At 44.3% G+C, this 25,350-nt stretch overlaps 1 protein-coding gene across 1 annotated transcript in view; it reads left to right on the top strand.

Moving 5' to 3' along the window:
* Positions 1-5,018: 5,018 nt before the first annotated feature.
* LOC137351645 (nuclear receptor ROR-beta-like) overlaps positions 5,019-25,350 on the top strand; it is a 98,089-nt gene continuing 77,757 nt past the window's right edge. Inside the window, exon 1 of the mRNA XM_068016296.1 lies at positions 5,019-5,325. Within this exon, the coding sequence (XP_067872397.1) occupies positions 5,319-5,325 (7 nt within the window). The 5' untranslated portion in view covers positions 5,019-5,318. The remainder of the gene's footprint in view (positions 5,326-25,350) is intronic.

Genomic DNA, 25,350 nt, shown 5'->3' on the forward strand with positions numbered 1-25,350 from the left:
ACCAAATGGGCATTATATTGACACTGCCCACATTTTCTGAGGATCTTCCCAAATTATAGAGAGAGACTTCTATCCTATGAATTTGGGTTGGACTCAAATCAACTTCAAAGAGGTGAAAGGTCAGCCTATAGATATATAAGTTAAAATAACTTATTTTAACTTATTACTTTGCATTTTTGGTGGGGAGTGTCACATACTGGGAATGCCCATTAAAAATTTGGCCATGGAGGTGAATGAATGGAAAATCTTCTCGGCCTACTGTCCTCTTCGTAAATTTCCAATATGTGTTCTTGGCATTCAAACCTTTGGTAAAATTCATACTCTGGATTGTCGCCTTAGATTACTGGTGATATTTAATGTCTGTCTATTTGTTGGGGAAGGTCTTTGCACTGTTGATTTCTCCTAAAATACACTAATCTTGAATTGTGAATAAAGCATTCAGAACTCATACTGCACACAGATATGAGATCAGGCAGAATTATATTCCTCATTTATGATGGTCTTTCAGAACCATTGACACTCAGAAGAGGTTGTGTACATTTAATAGTCACCTCTGAGTAGAATCCTACTTTTACCTTCAAAATAGTCACTGCATCTCAAAAGAAATCATCAGGTGAAGCCTAAGATACTTCATTAGGCACTACAGAAATATTATTAATTGCCCTTATGGACATCACATTAACTTCTGAATGCTTTCAAATGTATGAATTGTAACCTTTTATTTCTACATTTGTAATACTTTAGCCCAATGGATAGAAATAAATACCAAATATACATGTTATCTTTCTTTGGCCTCCTTATCTCGAGAGACAATGGATAAGTGCCTGGAGGTGGTCAGTGGTTTGTGAAGCAGCGCCTGGAGTGGCTATAAAGGCCAATTCTAGAGTGATAGACTCTTCCACAGGTGCTGCAGAGAAATTTGTTTGTCGGGGCTGTTACACAGTTGGCTCTCCCCTTGCGCCTCTGTCTTTTTTCCTGCCAACTACTAAGTCTCTTCGACTCGCCACACTTTAGCCCCGTCTTTATGGCTGCCCGCCATGTTATACTGACCATAATTCCTGGTAATCACTACTGATTATTATTTAATCCAGTTACAGTGATTAAAAATAATTAATGTTTGCTTTGCACGTCGCCATGCAGTTAGTGTCTCAGGATGCACCGGCCATTGGCATCCTTTGTGATGGGAATCAAAATCTACAATTTAAGTAAACCCAATCCCAGGAAATTCACATTATAGATTGTGAAAAAGCTATACTACCTGAAAGTTAATACATATCACCTGTGTTTACCTGATGGGTATAAATCAAATCAGTTTCGCTCTTGTAGTTAATATAATCTGAAATTCTCCTATTGTAAGAGTGATTTGTAATCACTGCTGTGCACTTGTTATTCTCTTACCTTTGATCTCTGCATTGGGAAAACAATGTGGACTTAGGGCCCAGTGCTGCCAAGAATATTTAGGCAGTTGTGCATCTTTATACAATCAACAGTATCATGATTATAAAGACCTCGGCTTCAGCCTGAGATTGAAACTTGCTATTTAACTATTACTGATGAAATACAAATTTGTAAGATTTTAAGATCTGACCCTATGCAATTCTGTCGGTAAACTGGAAGAGAAGGTACTCTGATGACTGGCAAAATCTGTCTGCATTCACTTCATACTGTGGCAGATGGCTAGGTAATTGTGCAATATTTTATTTTCTCCAATTTTTTTAGTTAAATCTCAAAAGGCGAATTCGTATTAGGCCAATTAAAAGAATAGGCGGACCTCAACTGATCTTAAATCCGGTTTCAGTTTTGGTCGCTGTGTTATCAGGAGTGGAGTCTCTGATATGAATTTCATCTCATTTAAAAGATTCTTTCAAATCGCTGTCAACATGATCAATTGCCCTTCAACACGGAAATCACACTGTTTGCACTGGCTCTAAATAAAACTCACTTTGATTACTTCCTTTGAGGTAAATATCAAGTGACATCTTTTCACTTGAACTTCCAGGATATAGAAATAAATGCAAGCATCATTCGCGATGTAAGTGAACATTAAAAACACATCTTAGATCCTTGTGAAAATGACCAATTATACTAGAAAGATATTACATGTATTTCACAGGTGACATGTTTGTTCCCTGCTTGTATCCCAAAAGTTGATACGATGGTAACAAGTATTTTTCCAAAAAGTTTCTTTTCTCCCCCCAGTGTATTTTCCCCAAACTTTCTATCTGGAAATGTTGAACACATATCACAACGAATACTGAACTGAAAGCAGTGCAACTGCCCAGTGCTGGTGGAGAGGGAGGGAGGGGGGAGGAGAGGGAGGGTGGGGGGAGGGAGTGAGGGAGCAGGGGACGATAGGGAGGGGGATGAGAGGGAGTGAGGGGAAGGGGGGAGAGGGAGGGAGGGGGAGGAGAAGGAGGGAGGGAGGGAGAGGGACAGGGAGGAGAGGGAGGTAGGGTAGAGCATGGCTATCCGACCCGAACCGACGACGTGTCGGTTTCGGGTTGGGTCGGGTCTCTCTTCCGGGTCCGGCATTTGGGCACGGGTCGGGTCGGGTCGGACACAGTGTTGCCTTTTGGTCAGAGAGGGAAAAACTTCAAAATTTGAACAGCCAGGATATCAGGCAGGAAACGTGCATCTGGACTCAGCACTAGTTTGCAGGGAGCGATTCCATCCAAGGTAGAGCACAACCTCTTTGATATCATCAACTTCAGTCAGGTTGGGTCGGGTTGGGCGCGGGAAAAAATCAAAGGACTCGAGCTGGGTCGGGTTCAGGTAGGATGTGGTTCTGTCGGGCTCGGGTTTCAATTGCATACCCAAACAGGCCTTTAAAGGAGGGGAAGGGGGTGGAGATGGAGGGAGGGGGAGGGCGAGTACAGGGAGGGAGGGGAAGGAGAGGAGGGTGAAGAGAGGGAGGGGGAAGGGAGAGGAGCAGGGGAAGGGAGAGGGGCAGGGGAAGGGAGAGGAAGGGGTAGGGGACAGGAGGGAGGGGGTAGGAGAAAGGAGGGATGGGGTAGGAGAAAGGAGGGATGGGGGAGGGAAAGAAAGGGAGGGGGAGGGGGAGGGAGAGGGAGGGAAAGGAAGGGAGGGAGAGGGGAGAGCAGGAGGGAGGAGGAGGAGAGGGGAGAGCAGGAGGGAGGAGGAGGAGAGGGAGGGAGGAGGAGGAGAGGGAGGGAGGAGGAGGAGAGGGAGGGAGGAGGAGGAGAGGGAGGGAGGAGGAGGAGAGGGAGGGAGGAGGAGGAGAGGGAGGGAGGAGGAGGAGAGGGAGGGAGGAGGAGGAGAGGGAGGGAGGAGGAGGAGAGGGAGGGAGGGAGGAGGAGGAGAGGGAGGGAGGGAGGGAGGAGGAGAGGGAGGGAGGGAGGGAGGAGGAGAGGGAGGGAGGGAGGGAGGAGGAGAGGGAGGGAGGGAGGAGGAGGAGAGGGAGGGAGGGAGGGAGGGAGGGGGAGGAGAGGGAGGGAGGAGGAGGAGAGGGAGGGAGGAGGGGGAAGGATGGAGGAGAGGGAACAGGGAGAGAAGGGGGTGGAGGGGAGGGAAGGGGAAGTGAAGGGTGGGAGGGGGTTTGGGAGGGGGATGGAGGAGGCAGAGGGAGAGAGGGAGGGAGTGGGGAGAAGGAGGGAGGCAGGAGAGGGAGGGAGAGGGAGATGAAAAGTGGGAGAGGGAGGAAGGGAGGGGGTGGGAGTGAGGGGGTTGGAGGGAGGAAGGGAGGGTGTTAGAGGGAGGGAGAGGTAGGATGGGGGAGGGAAAGGGAGGGGGGAAGGAAGAGGGACAGGGAGTGGGAGGGAAAGGCAGAAGGAGGGAGGGGAAAGAAGATAGAAAGGCAGGGAGGGAGACAGAGGGGGAAAGGGAAGGAGAGAGGGATGGGAGGAAGGGAGCGAGAGAGATGGAAGGAGGGAGGGAGAGGGAGGGGAGGAGGAGAGAGAGGGAGAGAAGGAGCGGAGGGAATTAGTGAGGAAGGAGCGAGGGAGAGAGAGGGTGAGGAAGATGGGTGGGGGAGGAAGGGAGGGAAAGGGAGCGAGTGGGAGGGAGGGAGAAGGAGCAAGTGGGAGGGAGATCAATAGGGGGAGGGAGATGGAGATAGGGAGGGAGCGACAGGGAGGGAGAGGGAGGGTGGAAGAGGGTAGGAGGAAGAGGGTGTGGAGGATGTGAGTAAGAGGGTGGGGTGGGGTGAGTAAGAGGGTGGGGTGGGGGGAGTAAGAGGGTGGGGTGGGGGGAGTAAGAGGGTGGGGTGGGGGGAGTAAGAGGGTGGTGGGGGAGAGAGGAAGAGGGTGGGGAGGAGGGGGAGGAAGAGGGTGGGGAGGAGGGGGAGGAAGAGGGTGGGGAGGAGGGGGAGGAAGAGGGTGGGGAGGAGGGGGAGGAAGAGGGTGGGGAGGAGGGGGAGGAAGAGGGTGGGGAGGAGGGGGAGGAAGAGGGTGGGGAGGAGGGGGAGGAGGGGGAGGAAGAGGGTGGGGAGGAGGGGGAGGAAGAGGGTGGGGAGGAGGGGGAGGGAGAAAGGGTGAGGAGGAGGGGGAGGGAGAAAGGGTGGGGGATGGAAAGGGAGGGTGGGAAGGGTTGGGAGGGAGGAGGAGGGGTAGGGAGAAGGAGGGGTAGGGAGGGGAAGGAGTAGGGAGGGGGTGGGAGAGAGGAGGGAAGGAGAGGGGGAGCGGGAAGGAGGGAGAGGGGAACCAGGGAGGGAAAGCGAGTAAGGAAGAGAGAAGGAAAGAGGGAAGGAGGTAGATAGGGAGGTGAGAGAAAGGGAAGCAGAGAGGGAGGGAGAGAAGGAAAGGGAGGGAGAGAAGGAAAGGAAGGGAGAGCAGGGAAGTAGGGAGGGATGGAGGGTAAGGGGGAGGGACAGAGAGAACGGAGGGGAGGGAAAGAGGAAGGAAGGGAGAGTGGGAAGTGAGATGGAGGCGCCGGGCTGAGAGTACGCAGGCAGGAAGGGTGCGGGTGGATTGGCTGCGCGGCAATAGGTCACTGGAAGGGGCGGGAGCGAAAAAAATAGGACAAGTGGAGGGCGGAGCGAGCGCGGCACGAGAGGAGGGTCACGTGAGGGCTGCACATGATGCCCGCTGCCGCAAAAAAGTGGGCGAGAATTGGGTTGGAATTGGAGAGAGAGCGGGAGAGAGTGAGACAGAGCCCAGCTCATCCCTGTCCAGGCAGACAGCCCTGGCTCAGAGAGTGAGACAGAGCCCAGCTCATCCCCGTCCAGGTAGACAGACAGCAGACAGACCGAGGCAGTGCTCATCCCCATCCAGACAGCGCTGGCAGTCTGGCTGCTCTCAGTGTTTTCCCCAGCACCTCAACATCCCTCCCTGTTAGATGCGATCACCCTGCAAATCCCAATCATGAGAGGTAAGTCAATGATGGCGAAAGGGGGCAGCAATATTTTAAAAAACAAACTTTAAAAAGAATGTTTGGTGCTTTCGTTTCTGTGTGAAGATGAGAGTTCGCAGCTTACTACTCTTCCCTGAAAGGAGGGTGTTTTAGACGCCAGTAATTTTGGCTCTAATCCTGTGTTCTCTGTGATAATGAGTAATGCTTAAGTTTGAAGTTCCCGACATTTAATCCGCGGCTTTTGCCCTCGGGATGAATCTGAATTTGTTTTATTTTACTCACTAGTTCGGTGTGTGGCGCGAGCTGTCAGTATTTGCCCATTTCTTACCCGCTTGCTGTTACAAGTCAGCCGCGATCCAGTCCATAGATTTTATTTTATTTCCATATAAGTAATCCTTCTGTTGCGCGTCGCATTAAATGAGTTGTTCTCGCTGATTTAGTATCGCATTATTGCCTCCTGCGACCCACTTGCATGGTGTGTCCCAGCTTTTTTTTTTACTTGGGGCCCAGTGGGTTACAAAGTTTGTGTGTAAAATTGCCCGTCAAATCTGCGGGTTTGTAACTTTGCCTCATCTGTAAGATTGTTGCTATTTACTGGGTTTGTTTTGATCAGGAAACTTTGTTTCTGTTCCAGTCAGTGGGCTCATCTCGGGCAGTTCTTCTACAAAAATCTTTCTGTCGCTCAGCTGGCTGTGCACTTTGTTGCGCTCATTTTACCATGGCGTACTTTTTTTTTTGCACGGGTTTATTTAAAATGATTATTTCAGTGTGTGCATTGCATCAAGGCAGGCGGTGTGTTGATCACCTGCCAGACTGCGAGAGCGTCCCAGTGACCCAGATCTGTCAGAGTGGATCAATCCGGGGGAGGGGGAATGCAGGATGGGGGTCGCTAAGTGCTTCTGTGTATCTCAGTCCTTGTGTGTACTGAACAATGGTGTGTACACAATCAGGGCAGACAAAGGAAAGCACACACCTACATACTGTAACTAATGTGTCTACTGCACCCTTCAGTGTCGACTGGGGTAAATGCCTCTTCAGAGTGACTTTTCTGTTAAGGAATCAAAGTTCAAGGAGTTAACACCCGCAATTTCCCCAACTATATTCAAAATAACATTGATTAGTGCTGAACTTTAGTAGTTAAACTACTTATTTATAAGGAGTCAAACAATGGGAGTCACCAGACATAGGATTGGGTTTACAGTTTAACTTCAATCTTCGGCCACATCCAGGGAACGTCTTCCATAAATGTAATTTATTTATGTGGTATATACTTCTCAGGACAGGCAAAGAATTAACCAGGTTTGATAGCTCTCATTACAGCTGAGTATAAGAAACTCAATTTTTAATTCAGCTTTTTAAAAAAAAAAAATGACTATGGGAAACCTGAAACAAAAATCAGAATGAGAAAGTAAGCTTCATCGGAACCTGAAATTTTGCCTTGGTTTCTGTTCCAGGTTCTCATTGACCTGCCCGGTAATTCTGTTATTTTCTATCTTTAATACTGAAATTTTTTTGGCTATGTTCAGTATAAAATATGTGTACTTTTAGGAAAAAATTTCTAACTTATATATTCTATAATCTGTGTAATCATATGATCTGTGTATCTGTTATGTAGTTGCATGATTTAAACTCAGATATCCAATATAAAATGGAGAGGTAGGACATTGATAGAATAAAGAAGACAGGTACTGGTGCTTTGCCTATGCACTTTATTTGCTACATTTGGGTACCATGTGAATTTTCACCTTGGTGGCACATTTATGATTATTTTCTGACTATCGCAATGGTACAAAATATAGGATGCCGCATTGCTTAGTGATTTAAGAGAATGTCTGTTCGGATGCTCTGCTGTGGAGGCAGATGGAGCTCTGCTGGCTTTGACTCCATCTGACGTGCACTAGGTGTGAAAAAGCAAATCTAAATGTTAGAGAAGGAAAAGCTCTAATTAGATTTCCGGGAGCGAAGGCGTTACACTGCTTTGAGATAACCATGAGAGTTAAATGCTGGTTTTAGTGCATTTCAATTTTATATTTTGCTCAGAGTAGTAAATGAAAAGGGTTTTCAGAGTGAAACTGCTTGTCCAAAATAATACACTTTCTATTTTGTTTCAGCTGCAAGATATAGGGAAGATAATATGTGAGCCGAATCTTAGATTTTTGAAGTTCATAGAATCTGTAAATTAGGATTTTTAATCCTCACCCCACCCCCGCCCACACTGTTACTAGTCTTTTTCTACCCATCAAATCTTGCTCTTTCACACCAAGTGTCATTCGATTAGCGAGTGGATGGATCTGGCTTAGACATCTCCACTTTGACCCTCCCCTTCCCCAAATGTAAATATTACATCATTTGCTAGACCCTTCGCCTCCTGGCCTGAAAGACACCTGCCAATGAGAAACTAAACATGTCGCATCTTATTGAGAAATCGGCACCATTACCATTTCTGCCATCCCTTTTTTGTGTTACTATTTAGATTTTGTCGTCAATGTTGAAATTTTCCCTTACTATGTGAGCATCAATGGAAGTGAAAAAACAACTTGTATTCAATCAATTTTTCAATTAATGTACCTCAAAAAAGAAAAGTCTTCATGTATGATTTGAAGTGCTTAATGAAACTGACGTCTCTTTCTCGCCAGTACAAAGTACAATGGATGTCAGGATGCAGAAATTGCATTTTTTTAAAAAGTTGTAAAAATGTGGTGGTTTGTACATCTGATTTTCAGGCAAATTGTCTAATCAAAATGCTTTTGCACTCTGTATAAGCATATTATAAAAATCTCAATGCCATGGTTTAATCACATTGTTTGCTCTTCAAGTCTGTTCTATTTTGGAGCTGTTCAGATTTCAAAGTTCACTGCATTGAATGCAATTGATTGACAGCTGGGAGAACCAAACATATTAAAGAAAACATCAACGCCTTCTATAGAATCGGTCAGTGCAGAACTAGGGTGGAGTCAGATTCTGCATGAGCACCAGAATTGCACACATGCTTAAGAGAAAAATGGAGTGTTGCCATTCATTGGTTATATAACCATATCTTCAGAGCCCAGCCAAGGCTGGTCTGTTACTGATAAATTTAGTGTGGAGATATTTTATACTACACAGATGATTCCATTTGGATGATGTACTGTATTTTTCCAGTTTTGGTTTTATGGGGTTTTTATTTACAGCTTGAACCTTTTTTTTCAAATTCTGCCATCTCGCGGTAGTTAATTTAACTTTTGAATATTGAATTTATCTTGTTGACGGCATAAGAATAAAAATTGTTACCTTTCAAAGAATGTATCAAATGCTGATGTACACTATGCCAGTGCTCAAACTCGGTCTTTAGTGTTTTTCTTAATTTACTTTAAAGTGGATATACAGCATGCAAAGAGTGAGTGTTAATTCTTGGTTCTCTGAAGCTTTTACACAATGATGAGCTTGCTGTTGGCATTGGGAGATTGGGTAGATTGACATATTACAGTAGCTTGTAATTATTAAAGACTGGGTCGAAGATGTGCTCCCTTACAAAAGTGAGCTCCGTTCTCTCACTTGTTAGGACTCCTCTTTGAGCACGACTTAGAAAAATAGCTCACTTCTGCCACAGCTGCTCACAGAGAGTAAAATCAGGTCTGCAGCCATGTAACTAGAGTTTGGGATTTTGTAAAGGTTGTTGGAAAGATATCCTTTGGAGCACTGTCAATTATCAGAAAAATGGACACATTGAGATAACAGTTTTGCTCTTTCTGGCAAAAGGGCTGTAGTGTGGATCCTAGTCTAAAATGGCTGCTGAATGAACTGAATTAATCTACAGGGAAAAAAACTATAGGAGCAGCTATTTTCAATAGATCTTTGAAACATTTGAATTATAAAAGAAATTAAAAATTGGAGGCTTTGATTCTGAAGATGGTTTGATTCTCATCTAAAAGTGTTCAGAATGATAGTGAAAGAATGTTCCCAATTGCAAATAGACATTTGCAGAAGTATTGTACCAAGAATATATAGTTGGCTGGGAGTAGTTTTTTCTTTGTAAAGTTTGTTTTGGGATCAAGGTTCTATCTTTTTCCCATAAAAGGTCCAGGTCCATAGATGCTGCAAGACATCTTGCATAGTACTGGGCAATACAGATTTTAGGTTGATCTTGCCAGCTCCATTCCATTAGACTTGATTTCCACATTAGTGTTCTATCGATTTTGATGAGCTGTAGGCTAGGGAGTAACTTGGAAGATATTTGAACAGGAATTTCTATGTCGATCAAGAAGAGAGAGTGAAGAAAGGGATCAAAATTTTTTAACAGTATTTAGAAGGCCACTTATCTATAAAGAACCAGCACAGCATAAGGAGATATTCTTGCATTGATCAGAAGTGAGCATCTGTCTTCATGAATGGAAAATCAGGTTTGAGCCGAAACCAAAACGGAAGTCCAGATAGCCAAAATATAATCTGTTCTGGCATGGATTTGTAATGCTTTTTCCTACAATGGGAACTGTGTCACTTCACATCTGACGGATTGGTAGCTCATTACCATAGCATCATTCACAAATGATAGTCAATTATCAGCCTCTGGAAGGTGTTTATTAATTTATGTATATCCAGAAATATTTTTGACACTCGTTTATTCCAGCATCACTTTCATCAGAATGAAATCTAGATGTAATTTATTTTTAAATGTATTTGAAACCTTTCTAACAATATGCACTTGAGTTGAAAGTTTTGTATTTCACAAAAAAATTCAAAACATGGTACATTGCTTTATGACCTCATTGGTGCTTATGTGCTATTGAAGGCAAGCAATAATTAGCACAGGTGTAATGTCAATGAACTTTAGTGATGGTTTAGTTGATTTTGTGTTTGTTTTCTCAACTATGACTAGTTTCAATTCTTAATATTGTGTCTTTTATTTACATCTGAATATTTTGAATTTGCATATATTAAAATTTTAGAAAAATAACCCAATATGGATTTTTTAAAATTCCAAGAGTGTTTTATTGAATATTATGTTGGTAGACGTCGAAAGAAAACAGATTTACCTTGAAAAATCCTGGGGGCATTTCATCATCTGATGCAATGCGTTATTCAAAACTGAGCTAATTTTAAGTCTATAGATCTAATCACTTTTAACACTATTAATCGCTGAAAAGATCAACACACAATGTTTTTAAGTTACTAGTTACCCAAGAAATTCTGTAAAATTAGAATTTATTAATGCTGTTGCTCAATTATCAAAGTGTTTTGTGTTACTAACATCTTGTGCTAATGTCATGCAGTTCATTGTAATGGGAATGTCTAGTTTTCATGGTAAAATTACCATATGTTTGACAGCCAATGCACAATTAGCAAAAGAAATTATTTTGCTAGAAAGATGTCTTACTGTATGTCTACATGCCTTCTGGATGAAAGCAAGTAATAAATAAGTCATTTGTTATGACATATGGACTTCAATTACAGGGTGCGGAATAGAGAATTGAATATTTGAAAGAAAGACTTGCATTTATTTTGTCACCATCTCCGGACATTCCAAAGTGCGTTACAGCCAATTAAGCACTTTAATAGCACAATCATTGTTACCCTGTATTCAGTAAAAGATGTTAAATTTTAGTTCTTTAAAAAATCCATAACTAGGGTAGCTAATGTAACCCCACTATTTAAAAAAGGAGGTAGAGAGAAAACAGGGAATTACAGACTGGTTAGCCTGACATCAGTAGTGGGGAAAATGCTAAAGTCCATTATAAAAGCACAGCATTTGGAAAACAATGATAGGATCAGACAATGTCAACATGGATTTACGAAAGGGAAATCATGATTGACAAATCTACTGGAATTTTTTGAGGATGTAACTAGTAGAATAGAGAAGGGAGAACCAGCGGATGTGGTGTATTTGGACTTACAGAAGGCTTTCAATAAGGTCCCACATAAGAGATTAGCGTGCAAAAGTTAAAGCACATGGAATTGGGGGTAAGGTACTGACATGGATAGAGAATTGGTTGGCAGACAGGAAACAGAGAGTAGGAATAAATGGGTCTTTTACCGAGTGGCAGGCAGTGACTAGTGGGATCAGTGCTCGGACCCCAGCTATTCAAAATATATAAATGATATAGATGAGGGAATTAAATGTAATATATCCAAGTTTGCGGACGACTCAAAGCTGGGTGGGAGTATGAGCTGTGAGGAGGATGCAGAGAAGCTCCAGTGTGATTTGGACAGGTTGAGTGAGTGGGCAAATACATGGCAGATGCAGTATAATGTGGATAAATGTGAGGTTATCCACTTTGGCAAAAACAGGCAGATTTTTATCTGAACAGCAATAGATTGGGAAAGGGGGAGGTGCAGCGAAACCTGGGTGTCCTTGTGCACCAGTTGCTGAAAGTAAGCATGCAGGTGCAGCAGGCAGTTAAGAAGGCAAATGGTATGTTGGCCTTCATAGCGAGAGAATTCGAGTACAGGAGCAAGGATGTCTTGCTGCAATTATACAATGCCTTGGTGAGACCACATCTGGAGTATTGTGTGCAGTTTTGGTCTCCTTATCTGAGGAAGGATGTTCTGGTTATGGAGGGAGTACAGTGAAGGTTCACCAGACTGATTCCTGGCATGGCAGGACTGATGTATGAAGAGAGATTGGGTCGATTCGGCTTGTATTCACTCGAGTTTAGAAGAATGAGAGGGGATCTCAGAAACCTACAAAATTCTAACAGGACTGGACAGACTAGATGCAGGAAGGATCTTCCCGATGGTGAAGGAGTCCAGGACCATAGGTCACAGTCTAAGGATAAGGGATAAGCCATTTAGGACTGAGATGAGGAGACATTTCTTCACCCAGGGAGTGGTGAACCTGTGGAATTCTCTACCACAGAAAGCAGTTGAGGCCAAATCATTAAATATATTCAAGAAAGAGTTAGATATTGTTCTTAGGGCTAATGGAAGCAAGGGATATGGGGAGAAAGTGGGAACAGGGTACTGAGTTTGGATGATCAACCATGTTCGTATTAAATGGTGATGCAGGCTCGAAGGGCCGAATGGCCTACTCCTATTTTCTGTTTCTATACCATACAAACCAATGACTCCATTTATTCCATCGAAGGAATTAATCTCTGAAAATTTGTGCCTTGAATCATTAACCTTGATATTAACCCCACCCCAACAATGGGTGGGAGAGAGTTGGGTGCGGTTAAAAATGAAAAGCTGGAACGGCTCCCCACCCTGCTACATATGCTGTTAAATTCGACAAAACCTCCGTGTTCCTAGCTTAACCAGGTTCTTTGATTTTGTTTAGGACCTCCCTGCACTCTGCCTGTAAATATTGGGGCCGTAGCTTTTCTGAATAGACATTGAGAAAGGGGAAGTAAAGTTGAAAGAAAAAATCTTTTCACAATAATTGAATGATTGGAATTGAATCACAAACTCCCTTAATTTTATTATTTCTAATGAAATGTCAACTCACGTATGTATGCTTTAGTCAGTTAGTTTATAAAAGACATTACATTCGTACAAGTATGAATGTCTCCACTGCCTATTGTAGAAACTTCCATAACAGCCACTACAAAAAGTATGATCTATATGACAGAAAAGCAGTAATACAGGCCAGCTGAGCCACAAAGAAATTAGCTAGTTTTTCACACCATAAGGAATCTCAGTTAAAATGTATTTTTAATACTGATTTAATAGACCTATATTTCTAAATTTAATCACAAAATGGCGTGATGAGAAAGAAAACAGTACGCTGTGCAACAGTGCCTGTTTCTGCACAGAATCTTCTTGGGCTGAATTAAATTGTCTCATCCTAAATAGCTCTATGAACAAACCACAATGGCCAGTTCATTGCCAGCGAACCAAACCATGTCAAATTATTTTGCCAAACATTTTTGATAGTGCAAAATGTCTCATTTATTTGTTATGTGAGATGTAGATGTGGAGCCATTCTTTGGGTTGCAAGAGCTATGGTCAAATTTCACAAAGATATTCATTGAGGCTGGATTCCAAGTAACTATCAGTTGGCTGGTGCTACATGCTTTCGTACACCAGTTCACAAAAGTTGTACAAGTTGTGAATCTCTCTCTCGTACTCGCTCGCGCTCTCTCGCTCTCTCTTTCTCTAGGGACTTCCCGTAATAGCCATTACCAATTATGTGATCTTTTATAAGGGACAACTATGAAACAAATGCCAACCCACTGATGCAAATCTTTTAATCTGCTAAGTGACATTAGTAATTGCAAGTTGTGACTTTTGTCATTTCAGCAGATATGGAGGATATGAAGATTTTGTTGATCATGTGACTGAGAACATACCAAAATGTTGGACAGAAAAAGACCAGTTAGTCCGTATAGTCATGATGATGTTTTATGCTTCATGAATGGACACTCAGTAGCTACCAAGAGCCATATAATCTCCTGGGAGGTGTGAAAAAGTAGATAAAAATACAAGGTCGATTGACGGGGTGGGGGGAAATATGGAAAATTCTTTCCTTCCTGACCCCTTCCCCAGGCAATCAAAACAAGATCACTTTTACCACAACTTCGATTAGTTGGCACTTGTCTTTTGTACTGCATGGTCTCTGCCGCAGCCACAAACCGGGCCACCTCTCTTTTGAAGGTGTATATGAAAACAGCATTCATTGCTTGATCCAAAGGTCAACAATTCCATGAGAAAAGAAGAACCGCCTAACATCTAACCTAGTTCTACCCTGATGTAACTTTTATAAGCTTGACCCCTATTCAACCTACCTAATTGAAATAATCTGTCAATGTGGATGCAATCTAGACCCTTCATTATTCAAATTGCCTCTGAGTAAATGCTGCTCTAAAGACCAAGCTTTTAATCCTATCTGGGTTTCTAATATGTTGTAAACTAGGAATCAATCTTATGGCCCTCCTCTGAACCATTTTCCAAAACCGTCATGTCCTCCACCATGAGTGGGGACCCAAACTGGACGCAGTGGAATAGAAGTTCACTTTAGGCGGTGTTGCAAATGTGGTAATATCGCATCGGACACTTGTTACACACGCTGCCTGATATTCAGTTTGATTGACATATATTGCAATACCACCCGAGATATATTTCTACCCTGGTGTTTAAAATGGAGCCTAACCAAGGTTTTGTACAAGGACAAATGGTATATTTAATATTGAATAGTCCTGTGAATGCAGCCAATACCCAATTTACTTAGATATAGCTTCACAATATTGGTTGTGAACTTTCAGTGAGTTATGCACTGATACCAAAATCCTTTACTTTCTCCACAAGCTTTAGTTCTATTCCCTATATGTATACATAATCTTGGTCCTGTCCATGTGGCTAACACCACACTTGTCTATCCAAAATTTGATTTGCCAATCACTGGTCCGTTCCTCCAACACATGGAGATCTGTTTGCAGTAGTTTATTCTTTTCCGTGGTGCTAATACGCACATAAATGGTATTAATGTTGGATTTTGCAACAAGATACTATGTTACTACAAACTTCTACCCAATAGAAGTGTAAAAGAAACCCGTTAATCTGCAGTGGAATACTGTGGGGGTATAGCAGTGAAACAATGATGGTGGAATATGGCTTACTTTAGCTATTCATACTCAGCAATGGCATTTACTTGGGGTTGGGGAGGGAGTTTTGTAGTGAATTGTATTTTCAGAACTTCCCCTGTATTCCCCCCAAAAAACACAAAGGTAATTTGCAATTTCTGAAGCTGTTGCGAAAGGCTTGTGCACTGCTGCATATTGTCAATTTACTGGAAATGACTTGTCTCCGTTTTAACTCAGTATAAGCACTGGAAAGTATGAATAACTTTTTAAAGTGTCAAAAAAGGTAGGATGGCAGTAGAAGGTGTAAGCACTGTAAAACAAACTAATTCACAAGAGGTCTTCACCCTGAACAATGGTGTAATCTAATTGTTGTCTGCAAGAAGACCTTATCAATGGTTTCTGCTTCACTTCTTTTTCTGAGTTTTTGAATCCAAAAATGTGCTCTTTCCCTTTTAAGATAATGTCTTGGTTTAATTATATCAGATCAGGCATCAGTTGCACTAGATATTCCATTGTCATGCCATTTACGTTAAAGGTGTAACTAACAGTGTGGTCAAACCTTTGAAAATATTTTACAAAATTCCATATAGATTCCACAGCATGTCCACAGAAATGAAATTTACAAACAAGATCCATGACTGGAGACTTCTTTACTAGTCCAGTCCTGACTGGAAATCGCAACTGTTTTTTAAAAAAAAAAAGCTTACACACACAGGCTTGTTTCTCAACTACTGAACCTTTGTACCTTTTGCTGATTTGCCTGTGATTATTTTGTGCAAATGGACATGTCACATTTAACCATTTAAAAACCAAAGGGGCGAAATTGGATAGTCCCTGAAAACAGGTGTGGGGATTGCGAGGTGTGATTAGCCCATGCCCATTGATTGCAATGCAGGCAGCACACCAACCATGCTGTTTGCTCATTTTGAATGATCGCTGCATATGGGCCAGCACTAACCGCAGTGTTCATTGGCTGGACACTTCAACAGGGGGCCAGTATCTTGGAGTGGCTAGCACCATGTAAAGCCAGCCTGCACTGCTTAAGGGGGAAGTGCATTGTGACTGGAGCAGATGCTGTGCGTTGTGGTTGAAGAGAATCTGACTTGGCAAAGAAAGAGGAATGTCACAACAGGGGAGAGAGTGGGCTTCAAGGTTTTTCAGATCTGGAGGTCTTGGTGGAGGAAATGGAAATTGGAGAAATGTCCTATATCTGCAGGAGGAAAAGAGGCTCTCCAGACATATAGCCAAAAGGCAGTGACAGCAGATAGCCATGAGGGTCAATGCAGGAGGCAAACCCCGACCACCTGGATGCAGTGATCTTATACGAGTGGTCAAGGTCAATGAATGTATCTTCAAAGGCCATATCCTAGCAATTGCACCAGTAGCCTTAGCCACTGATCAAATCACCAATCCCCATCAGGCTTCATACGTAACATTCATGTGCTTCACCTTACTCTCACACAAATAGCACTTTTGCATATCCACATCTCAGTTTGCATACACTGCCAGCTATTCCACCATGACAGCCACATCAGCCAAATCGACTGCATGGCACTCACTCATTTACATCCCTCTCTCCCAAGACAAAGTGACGCAGAATTGGAGGCAGCAGCAGCTAACCAGAGGGGGACAGACATGCCTACATGTCCTAACCCCCATGGAAGAGACGGTGTTGATTATTATTGACACAGCCATTGCTGAGGCGGTGGCCACTAGTGGGGCCGAAGCCACTGAAGCTAACTGTATTTTCATATCTAATCCTCCTTCTCACATCCCACTTCCCCCCCCCACCCCCCCCATCTGACAATCTCTTCTGATTTACAAGATGGTGTAGTATGCTCCTTTTACTTGCACACCACCCCACACCCGCACTAACACCACATACCACAACCTTACCATTATTCCGTTTTCCGTTCGGACACCCGTCGAGCCAGGCAGTGGAGTAATACCAAGAAGAGTGCTGTGTCTTCATCATCACTCTATCACTTGATTTCACTTTCGCAGCCACCAGGTCAGATACTGGCACTGCAAGTATCTTAGATCAAAGATGGAATCTGTACCTGGTGAGATATTGGGCATGAATGGCCTGCAGTTAGAGCCAGGGCAAGGATAGCTCAGGGGCCAGTTCACTGGATGGCAAGGTCGCACACGGGTTCTGCAGCCGAGGACTTTGATGAGCATTTCAATGAGCAAGCCTACGGAAGGTTGCCAATGGTATGCACAGCAAAATGCTTAATGCATTGGGAAGCCTTTCAGAAAGTGTGTGGTGAATCTCAAGGAGTATGGAGTAGTTCAGCACCAGCTTGGCAAAGGACTTTGTGCAGAGCTTTTTCAGCATCGATGTGGTGGTCAACTCTGTTCGCACAATGTGGACCCAACCATGATGCAGCGTTTGATGGCCTATCTTGCAGTGCAAGCAGCAGCTGCACAACGTCGAGTGCTGCAGTGGGAGGTCAGATTGCTATCATACAGGGCCAATTTGCTGCAATTCAAATTCAGACTGCTGCAGTCATGGCTGTGGATTACAGGTGCAGAGGTGCTTGCAGGGTGTCAGAGCAGCTGAGCAATCTGTCCTCCAATAGGTTACTAGGATTGCTGAGGTGCAGCCCCGGGGGAGCGGCAGTGGCTCTGTGGAGCACAAACCTGCTGCCCTCTCTGAGGAACAGGGCATTTGTCCTCCCATTCCGCCAGTGCCCTTATAGTTGCATGTCAGCCAGCCAGCCCAGACTGCTGCTGCCCATGTCAAAGTGGAATGTTCTGAAATCTGGCCCAGAGCTCCTTAAGGGGAGGCGGTGGCGTAGTGGTATTGTCACTGGACTAGTAACCCAGAGACCCAGGGTATTGCTCTGGGGACATGGGTTCAAATCCCACCACAGCAGAAGGTGGAATTTGAATTCAATTAATAAAATCTGGAATTAAAAAGCTAGTCTAATGGCCATGAAACCATTGTCGATTGTTGTAAAAACCCATCTGGTTCACTAATGTCCTTTAGGGAAGGAAATCTGCTGTCCTTACCTGGTCTGGCCTACATGTGACTCCAGACCCACAGCAATGTGGTTGACTCTTACATGCCCTCTAAAATGGTCTAGCAAGCCACTCAGTTGGCAGCTCACTGCCACCTTCTCAAGGACAATTAGGGATGGGCAATAAATGCTGGCCTGGCCAGCGATGCCCACATCCCATGAATGAATAAAAAAAACGGTTCTCCTCCACTGAAAGTCAGCAGCCTTCCACCAGCCTTGCTGCAGCCACTGGGGTAGCACCTGCGTAGGAGGACTAGGACAGGCAAAGGCATACTGAAGACAGACAACAAGGGAATGCATCAGGGTGATTAGTTAACTTTTATATGCAATATAGCATGATTTCATTTATTAAATTTGGTTTGCAATATTTTGTGGTGGTTTTTATTTTTGCATTGAGGCCAAACGGACACTGTGATGGTCAGTGACAGAGGGAAGATAAGATGTGGGACTGTCAGTCAATGGGGAATTTGGTTTGCAGTTACTTGTATCATACTCAGATGTGTTCTTCCTGTACACCGCGAACAGAAAAGGGCTGATGAGGTTGCCTCCTCCCTTCCTCCACCTTCTCCTCCTCCTTCAAGGAGACCTCATGCTGCTCCTGGCAAGGGCTGTCCCTTCAAGATCGCGGAATTATGCAGTGTGTAGCAGCCCACCACAAATCTTGACACCCGCCAAGTACTGCAGGGATCCTTCTGACTGGTCCAGGCAGCAGGACTGTTGTTTCAGCGTGCCAATAGTCTGCTGTATCATATTTCATGTGGCAGCATGACTTTCATTGCACATATGCTGCAAACGCAACACAATGTGTGTGCAGTCAATAGCACCATGGGAAAGCCTGCAATCTTAACAAAGCCACATGCTCAGTCCAGCTGATTCTCTTTGGCAAGAGAGAAGGAAATGTAATTTGCTCTATTTGAATAGAAAGCCTCATTGACTTCCCTTACACATCAGTAGATGGCAAACAGCGAGATGTTGCAAGTTCATCGCCACAGTAACCTTCACAACCACGGAGTCCTTGTGCTGCTCTGAAGTTGCACTTGTGGCTGTGGCAGGTGGCAGATTTTAGTGAGGACGTCCTTACAGAATCGCAGAAGCCTCCACTGAGTTTCAGGTGGGAGAATTGCTCCCTGTACATGCTGGGCAGATATGACCTCTTGCTGAAAGCCCTTCTGACCATCCTCCTCCCTCTTCCAGTAGCTTGTCCAGCTCTGCACAACCTCTGTTATTTCTTAGTCATACAGTACTCCAAGGGGGAAATGCCAGGGAGCAACTAGTTGAACAACTGGTTGTGCAGAAGTCTTGAAATCAGCAAAAAGTACTTCAGCACCTGTCGCACCACTCCCTGTAGACGTTTGCAACTTGAAGCAACTATAGGAAGTGCCAAACACTGCTACAATTGTAGCAACAACCAGAAGAAATCAATCAGCAACTAACCTGTAATTAGTTGATCCTTTTAAATAGTTCTGGTGGCAGGGGAGGGGGTGATTCCTTCCAGGTGCTGAGCACGTGTTCAGCTGTGCAGGGGTAGGAGAGGGTGTTGGCTGGAATATTTGAGGTCCAAAAACGTGATATGCTGACCGACATTATGATCTACCTGCTCTGCATACTCCCAGCAGACATTTACTTCATGCGGGCTAACATCTGCACCAATATGTCGCCTGGCGCAACTTGCCCCACAAGTCTGTATGCACTTCGGATTCAATTTTGGAGCTCTAAGGGCACTGGTAGCACCAATAAAAACAGCACTAATGAGCCCAATTTCTTACCCCTAGGTTTCCAGAGAGATGAGAGTATTTTCTGTACATTTTTTTATATTTAGATTCTTTTTGGTATTTATTTATAGGACTGAGAGGAGGGAAAATGGCCAAGGGGCACAGTTGCGGACCTTTTTTAGTGAGTTTCCGTGCATAGGGGCCAGATTTTCTAAAGCGAAACTTAGTTTTATTTTCGTCTGTTATCTCCAGTATAGATGTGATCAATTTTATTTACAGTGCCCTTTTTTGCTAAATGTTGTCAATCCATATTCTGAGCTAATTGTATCTGAACTGGTCCAATCTCTACCCAGCCTTTCCCACAGTTCGATAATGTTTTATATATAGAGTTTTCTTATGCTGAACTTAGAACCTTCTGTCGATTTGTCAGTGTACAAAGCTTCCCAGGTTAGGCTGTGTGAGAAGGGAGACAGTGAGTACAGATTGCATGCCGTGCTGTAACCTTGTTATTGCAGTTTCTTGCATGACCAGAATTGGTATTTAACACCACCTAGTGTGCAATACTTAAATTGCACTCCACGTCATTAATGCGCAACATTATCTTTACTAAAATGTTTTAAAGGTTCCACTGAACTGCTGGATAACTTTGTGCTTTCATACAGGATCTCTGTGTAAATCTGTTTGGAAACTGTAAGTAGTATGTTTGAGAAATTTCCTTTGTTGATTTTTGTATAGCATCCTTCGGGAAATTCATAGAAATATAGAAAGTTTACAGCACAGAAGGAGGCCACTTGGCCCATTGGGTCAGTGCCAGCCGAAAAACGAGCCACCCAGCCTAATCCCGCCTTCCAGCATTTGGTCCAGAGCCCTGCAGGTTACAGCACTTCAGGTGCATATCCAGACATCTTTTTAAATGAGTTTAGGATTTCTGCCTCTATAGAAATGTTTGTGTCTGTTTTACCCACCCAAACTATAAATTAATTGCCCCTTTTTCCCCAATTTTTTAATTAAATGATTGGATTAAAATTCTGTAGCTTAAGTACCCTCTACTTGAAGCCTAAATTCCATTCCTGCCCAGCGATCTTCAGTAAATGATGTTGCTTTCTCCTGCTGTCACTTATGCAGGTAGAGATCATTTTGGGAGACAGGGCTACCCGTCCACGCATGTTCTTTGAAACAGGGCTATTATCAGTACAGGCATTTTGACTGTGATTTTTCTTAGTACAGCCCAACATTCAGCCCTGGATCTGCAATGATGCAAATGGTAGGTTAGTATGGCTTATATTCAAATAGGGGAATACCAATTGTCTTTTACTTTATGGATCAGGACGGAAAGTAGCACGTGTTTCAAAACTCTGCTGCTGTTTCGTCGGTGCGCTGCTGCAACACAGAGCAGGTTTGCTGCTCAATGCTAATTGTCAATTTGGTCTGGAAAATCAGTAGAAGTCCTTTCCTACCTTTCTTTTGTAAGCAACCCTTTTACCCATGCTGTAATCTTAGTGCTTGTGAATCCTGGCAATCTGGACCACTGTAGCCCAAGCAACCTATTTCTAATCCACTAGTTTGTCCTGTTTGAATTTCTGGGCCCTAGAGGTTTGGAAAAGGACATTTTTAGCACAAAGAATAAATTCTTGGGCACTTCTGTCTAATCCAAGTGGTGACCTAGTTGAAGATTTCTGCCAGTGCCACTTTTGAGCTGTTGCTGCAGATCTTGACTTGCCTTGTATGATTTTTTTTTTTTACTCCCCCTTTGCCTCCTTCAGACTGCCCGCCCCAGAATGGGAGTTCACCAGTTAGGGGATTGCAGGGGAAAACTCCCATTCCCAGTGCTTTGCAAACCAGCTCAAAATGAGTATTTTGGCTTTTAAGTGTTTAACCACAGATTGGTGTAGTTCAAATAAATAGGTTTTAGTGAGTTTCTGCAATTGGACAGTTGACGGTCATGAAACAGTTGAATGATCAGTGCATAAATTGTACAATTTTAAAAAATTCTCCTGAACATCTTTTAATTAGTTCAAAATAAGTTGTGAAGTATATTTACTGCTTTGGCACTTGTCTCCTACAAGTTCTTTTGCATTTTAAAACCATTTTTACATTTTATATGTTAATTCTGGTACAATACCTGTACAAACACTAACAGAGCTGTATCATCTAAGTGGTAATTAATGTACCAGTTTTTTTCCTTTCAAAAAGCAAGCAGTTTTCAAGAAAAGAACAGTACAAAGGATCAGATATAATTATCCTCTCACAGCAAATGATCTATCTTATTGAAGTAGAACTGCCTGGCTGCAAGAACTGTTTCTTCTTGCGGCCATACTCTCAGAAGCAAAACAGCCGATTTGACATTTTAAAGAGCTATTTACTTCCTTTGCCACTCAGTTTTGAAAAAACTCTGTGTGGTTTCTGTGCACGCCAAGTAATTCACATCTCTCTGTGCCAGTCAGCTACTTATCTCTTTGGTTTGTGGGTGCTGTCTGTGACGGTTTCAGGTTGTCGTTCTCAGCATTGACATGGAAAATAGTTAAACTCAAGGGTTCGTATCTAAATTAGAACAAAGGTCCTCTTGAACTACTGATAACCGATTCACTGATAGAAAACATTGAGATAGGGAAGGAGGATCACCTGAACTGCATCACCAATTCAAACCAAACCTAAGATGCACTTACAAAGCTGACTGCTGTATTTATTTTCAGGTCCCATTGTTTTTTTTTTTGGTTGGGTAGATTTTTCTCCTCAAGCAGGCTTTATGATTCAAAGCTGAGATGGTGATATGATATTGACTTGTCTGTGGTCGTTGCTTCGGAGGCTTTTGTGGCCAGTTGTCAGAAAGCTTGGTTCAGGCAGAGCAAGGCAGTGTTTGTTTCTTCTCCAAGAAATTCCTTCTAACCTAGATTAAAGCTGATGTAGGCAACCGAGTGAGGAATGGGAGATGGTGCACCACCCCAGGTGCTAACTTGCTGCCGACAATTGACTTGTCTGCCTAACTTTTCTTAAAACTAGACAGTTGGTCAACATTATGAAGATTACACCTTTTCACGGTTACAACTTTTGGACAATCTCAAGCCCTGCAAACCTTTCACCTGAAAACAGTATCTAATTCTTAATCTTTAAGCTTTCAGAAATATTAAAAATTGAGAGTGCTGCAGATTTTATTTTACAACTAAAGGTCACTTATGTAGATGACGGCGAAGCATGCTTGAAGCATTACAATATTGTCTTCGCACCCTTAGCACCTGGCATCTGTCCAATTTTGCCATATCAAAGAACTGAAACATCTGTGACATAGCTTGAATAGTAAAATGATGACTCAGGTGCACAAACATGGGGCTGAATTTTGCGGCAAGGCCCGAGGTCCTGAAGCGGAAGCTGCTGCTGCTTGGGAGGGAGCAAGCTGGAAATTGCATGAGGTCACATCACTGGAAATGTTGGTGCCATATTTAAAGGGCAGCCAGCACTCAGTGAAATCGATCCATCCACAAAGAAGCCTTTAATGGAAGTCCTGAGGAAGAAGGTCCATCAAGGAATGGCAGAAGGAAGATCCCGGGCGGCCTCACGGTTCAGCGATGCCTCCCTGCAGGTTCTCCTCCCAGGTTGCTCGGGCAAGGTGGGAGGTCCTCTTTTTTTCCCCCCCCCCCCCAGGATGAGAGGAGAAGACCTGCCAGCAGACCAAGCAAGCCTGGACAGAGATTGCAGAGGAGGTCAGTGGGGGCATTCCTCAAACTTGGCTGCAGTGCTGCAAGCGGGTTAATGACCTCGTACGATCTGCATATTGCTTTCCTTAGGGGCTTGCATGTGGCTATGCGTGAGGGTGAAATTGCTGGAAAGGGAATGCCAACTCTGTCAATGGCAATGAGCCAAGACAGCAGCATTGCCTGTTTTAAGCATGGCAGCCCCATGGTGCATGGCCGTGGAACATCATGGTGATGTCTGCACTGCCGCTTCTGAGTGGTTGCATGCAGGAGGCATTCCTGTGGCACCATCGTGGACAGTCAGGTTACCACCAGCATCGGCATTCTGCATGTCTTTGTTGGCAACTAACGGGGTCATTTATGTGCTTGCAGGAGAAGACTGTGGACAATGCCAAGGGAAATGCTAAGAACCCCCTGAAGGAGGAGGCTCTCAAACTTGGAGGACAGCCTGGGGGCCATTCCATCTAGATGGTGAGACAGGAGTAGAGACATGAGAGAGTGTGGCCGATTGGATGGGCATAAGAGAGTCTCTGGTGGACATGAGGCATAGTGCTGATGTGTCCACCACTGATCACATGGAGCTCCACACTAGGAGTAATCTGGAGAACAATTGGGATGCGCATTATCCTCGCAGTTCAAGGACTAAGTGCGGACGGCTTCAGAGACCAGGTTGCAGGCATCCATCTCGGTCGAGGAGGCAGTCTTTGAGGATGCACTGTCACATCATTCCCCCACATATTCACCAGCGCAGATATTCTCACACGATGGGTATCCACTTGCAAGTAGTTCTGGGATCACAACCTGATGAGCACAGCACAGACATGCCCCGGAGGCTATGATAGTCAAGGCCACTGACTTGGAAGGTACAGGTATGCCTTAAAAGAATTTGAAAATGGGTGGCACAGTGGCGCAGTGGTTAGCACCGCAGCCTCACAGCTCCAGCGACCCGGGTTCAATTCTGGGTACTGCCTGTGTGGAGTTTGCAAGTTCTCCCTGTGTTTGCGTGGGTTTCCTCCGGGTGCTCAGGTTTCCTCCCACATGCCAAAGACTTGCAGGTTGATAGGTAAATTGGCCATTAGCAATTGCCCCTAGTGTAGGTAGGTGGTTGGGAAATATAGGGACAGGTGGGGATGTGGTAGGAATATGGAATTAGTGTAGCATTAGTATAAATGGGTGGTTGATGGTCGGCACAGACCCGGTGGGCTGAAGGGCCTGTTTCAGTGCTGTATCTCTAAACTAAACTAAAAGGGAGGAGGAGTGGCCACCTGATGCATCTGGGGGCTCCTCTGAGGGCGCGCCTGATGTGGACAGCAGCTGCTCCGTCAGTGACGCCAGTGCCTTACTTAGCCGTGATGACAGAGGAGGCTCCTGCACTTGTGCAGGAGGCCCTCAATATGTCGGGGCCCTCCAGGCCTCAGGCAGCCAGAGAAGGACGGCCAAGGTCATCCAAAGCCACCGGCAGCAATGTCAGCAGCCTGCCTCCAAATCAGCTGACAGCACAAAGGGAGCACACGTAAGAGATCTAAGAAGAGCATCTAGCTGCACTCAGGGTTCACGGGTTAATATTTTGTCAAAGCATGCTGCCTTGCAAATTTTTGTTCTCCAATAAATGTGTGATGTGGCAAGGCAAGGGGTATCTATGCATTTCCTGTGAGCTGCTGGGATTTGAGGCGTACCCTGGCTCCGTCATAGGATATGATGGGAGGGACCTTGCTGCATGAGGTTGATGCATTCCCTTGCCCCAGGGTAATGACTTGCAGGTCAATGGCAAGTTCAATGAAGGAAGCAGCAACAGGGCTGCAGAGTGCTGAGGCTTTATTGAATTACATGGATCCGTCATTAAGGATCATGTGAAACATCCCTGTGTTAGCATGTTCCAAGCATCCCTTGGGTGTAGCTCATGGCGTCTTGACTGTGGTACCTGGGGTTCTTCAGCATCTTGTGTCTGGTTATCCTCATCTTCCATTTCCTCATCATCGGAGGAGTCATTGTGCTCCATGATATCCTTAGTGTTCAGATGCTGTTCCCTCTATAGCGCCAGGTTGTGTAGAGCACAGCACACCACAGCAATATGCGCAACCCTCGCTGGGGCATACTGAAGGGCTCTGCCAGATCTATCTAAGCA

Source organism: Heterodontus francisci, chromosome 36 (genome assembly GCF_036365525.1).
Source record: "Heterodontus francisci isolate sHetFra1 chromosome 36, sHetFra1.hap1, whole genome shotgun sequence".
NCBI classification, from domain to species: domain Eukaryota; kingdom Metazoa; phylum Chordata; class Chondrichthyes; order Heterodontiformes; family Heterodontidae; genus Heterodontus; species Heterodontus francisci.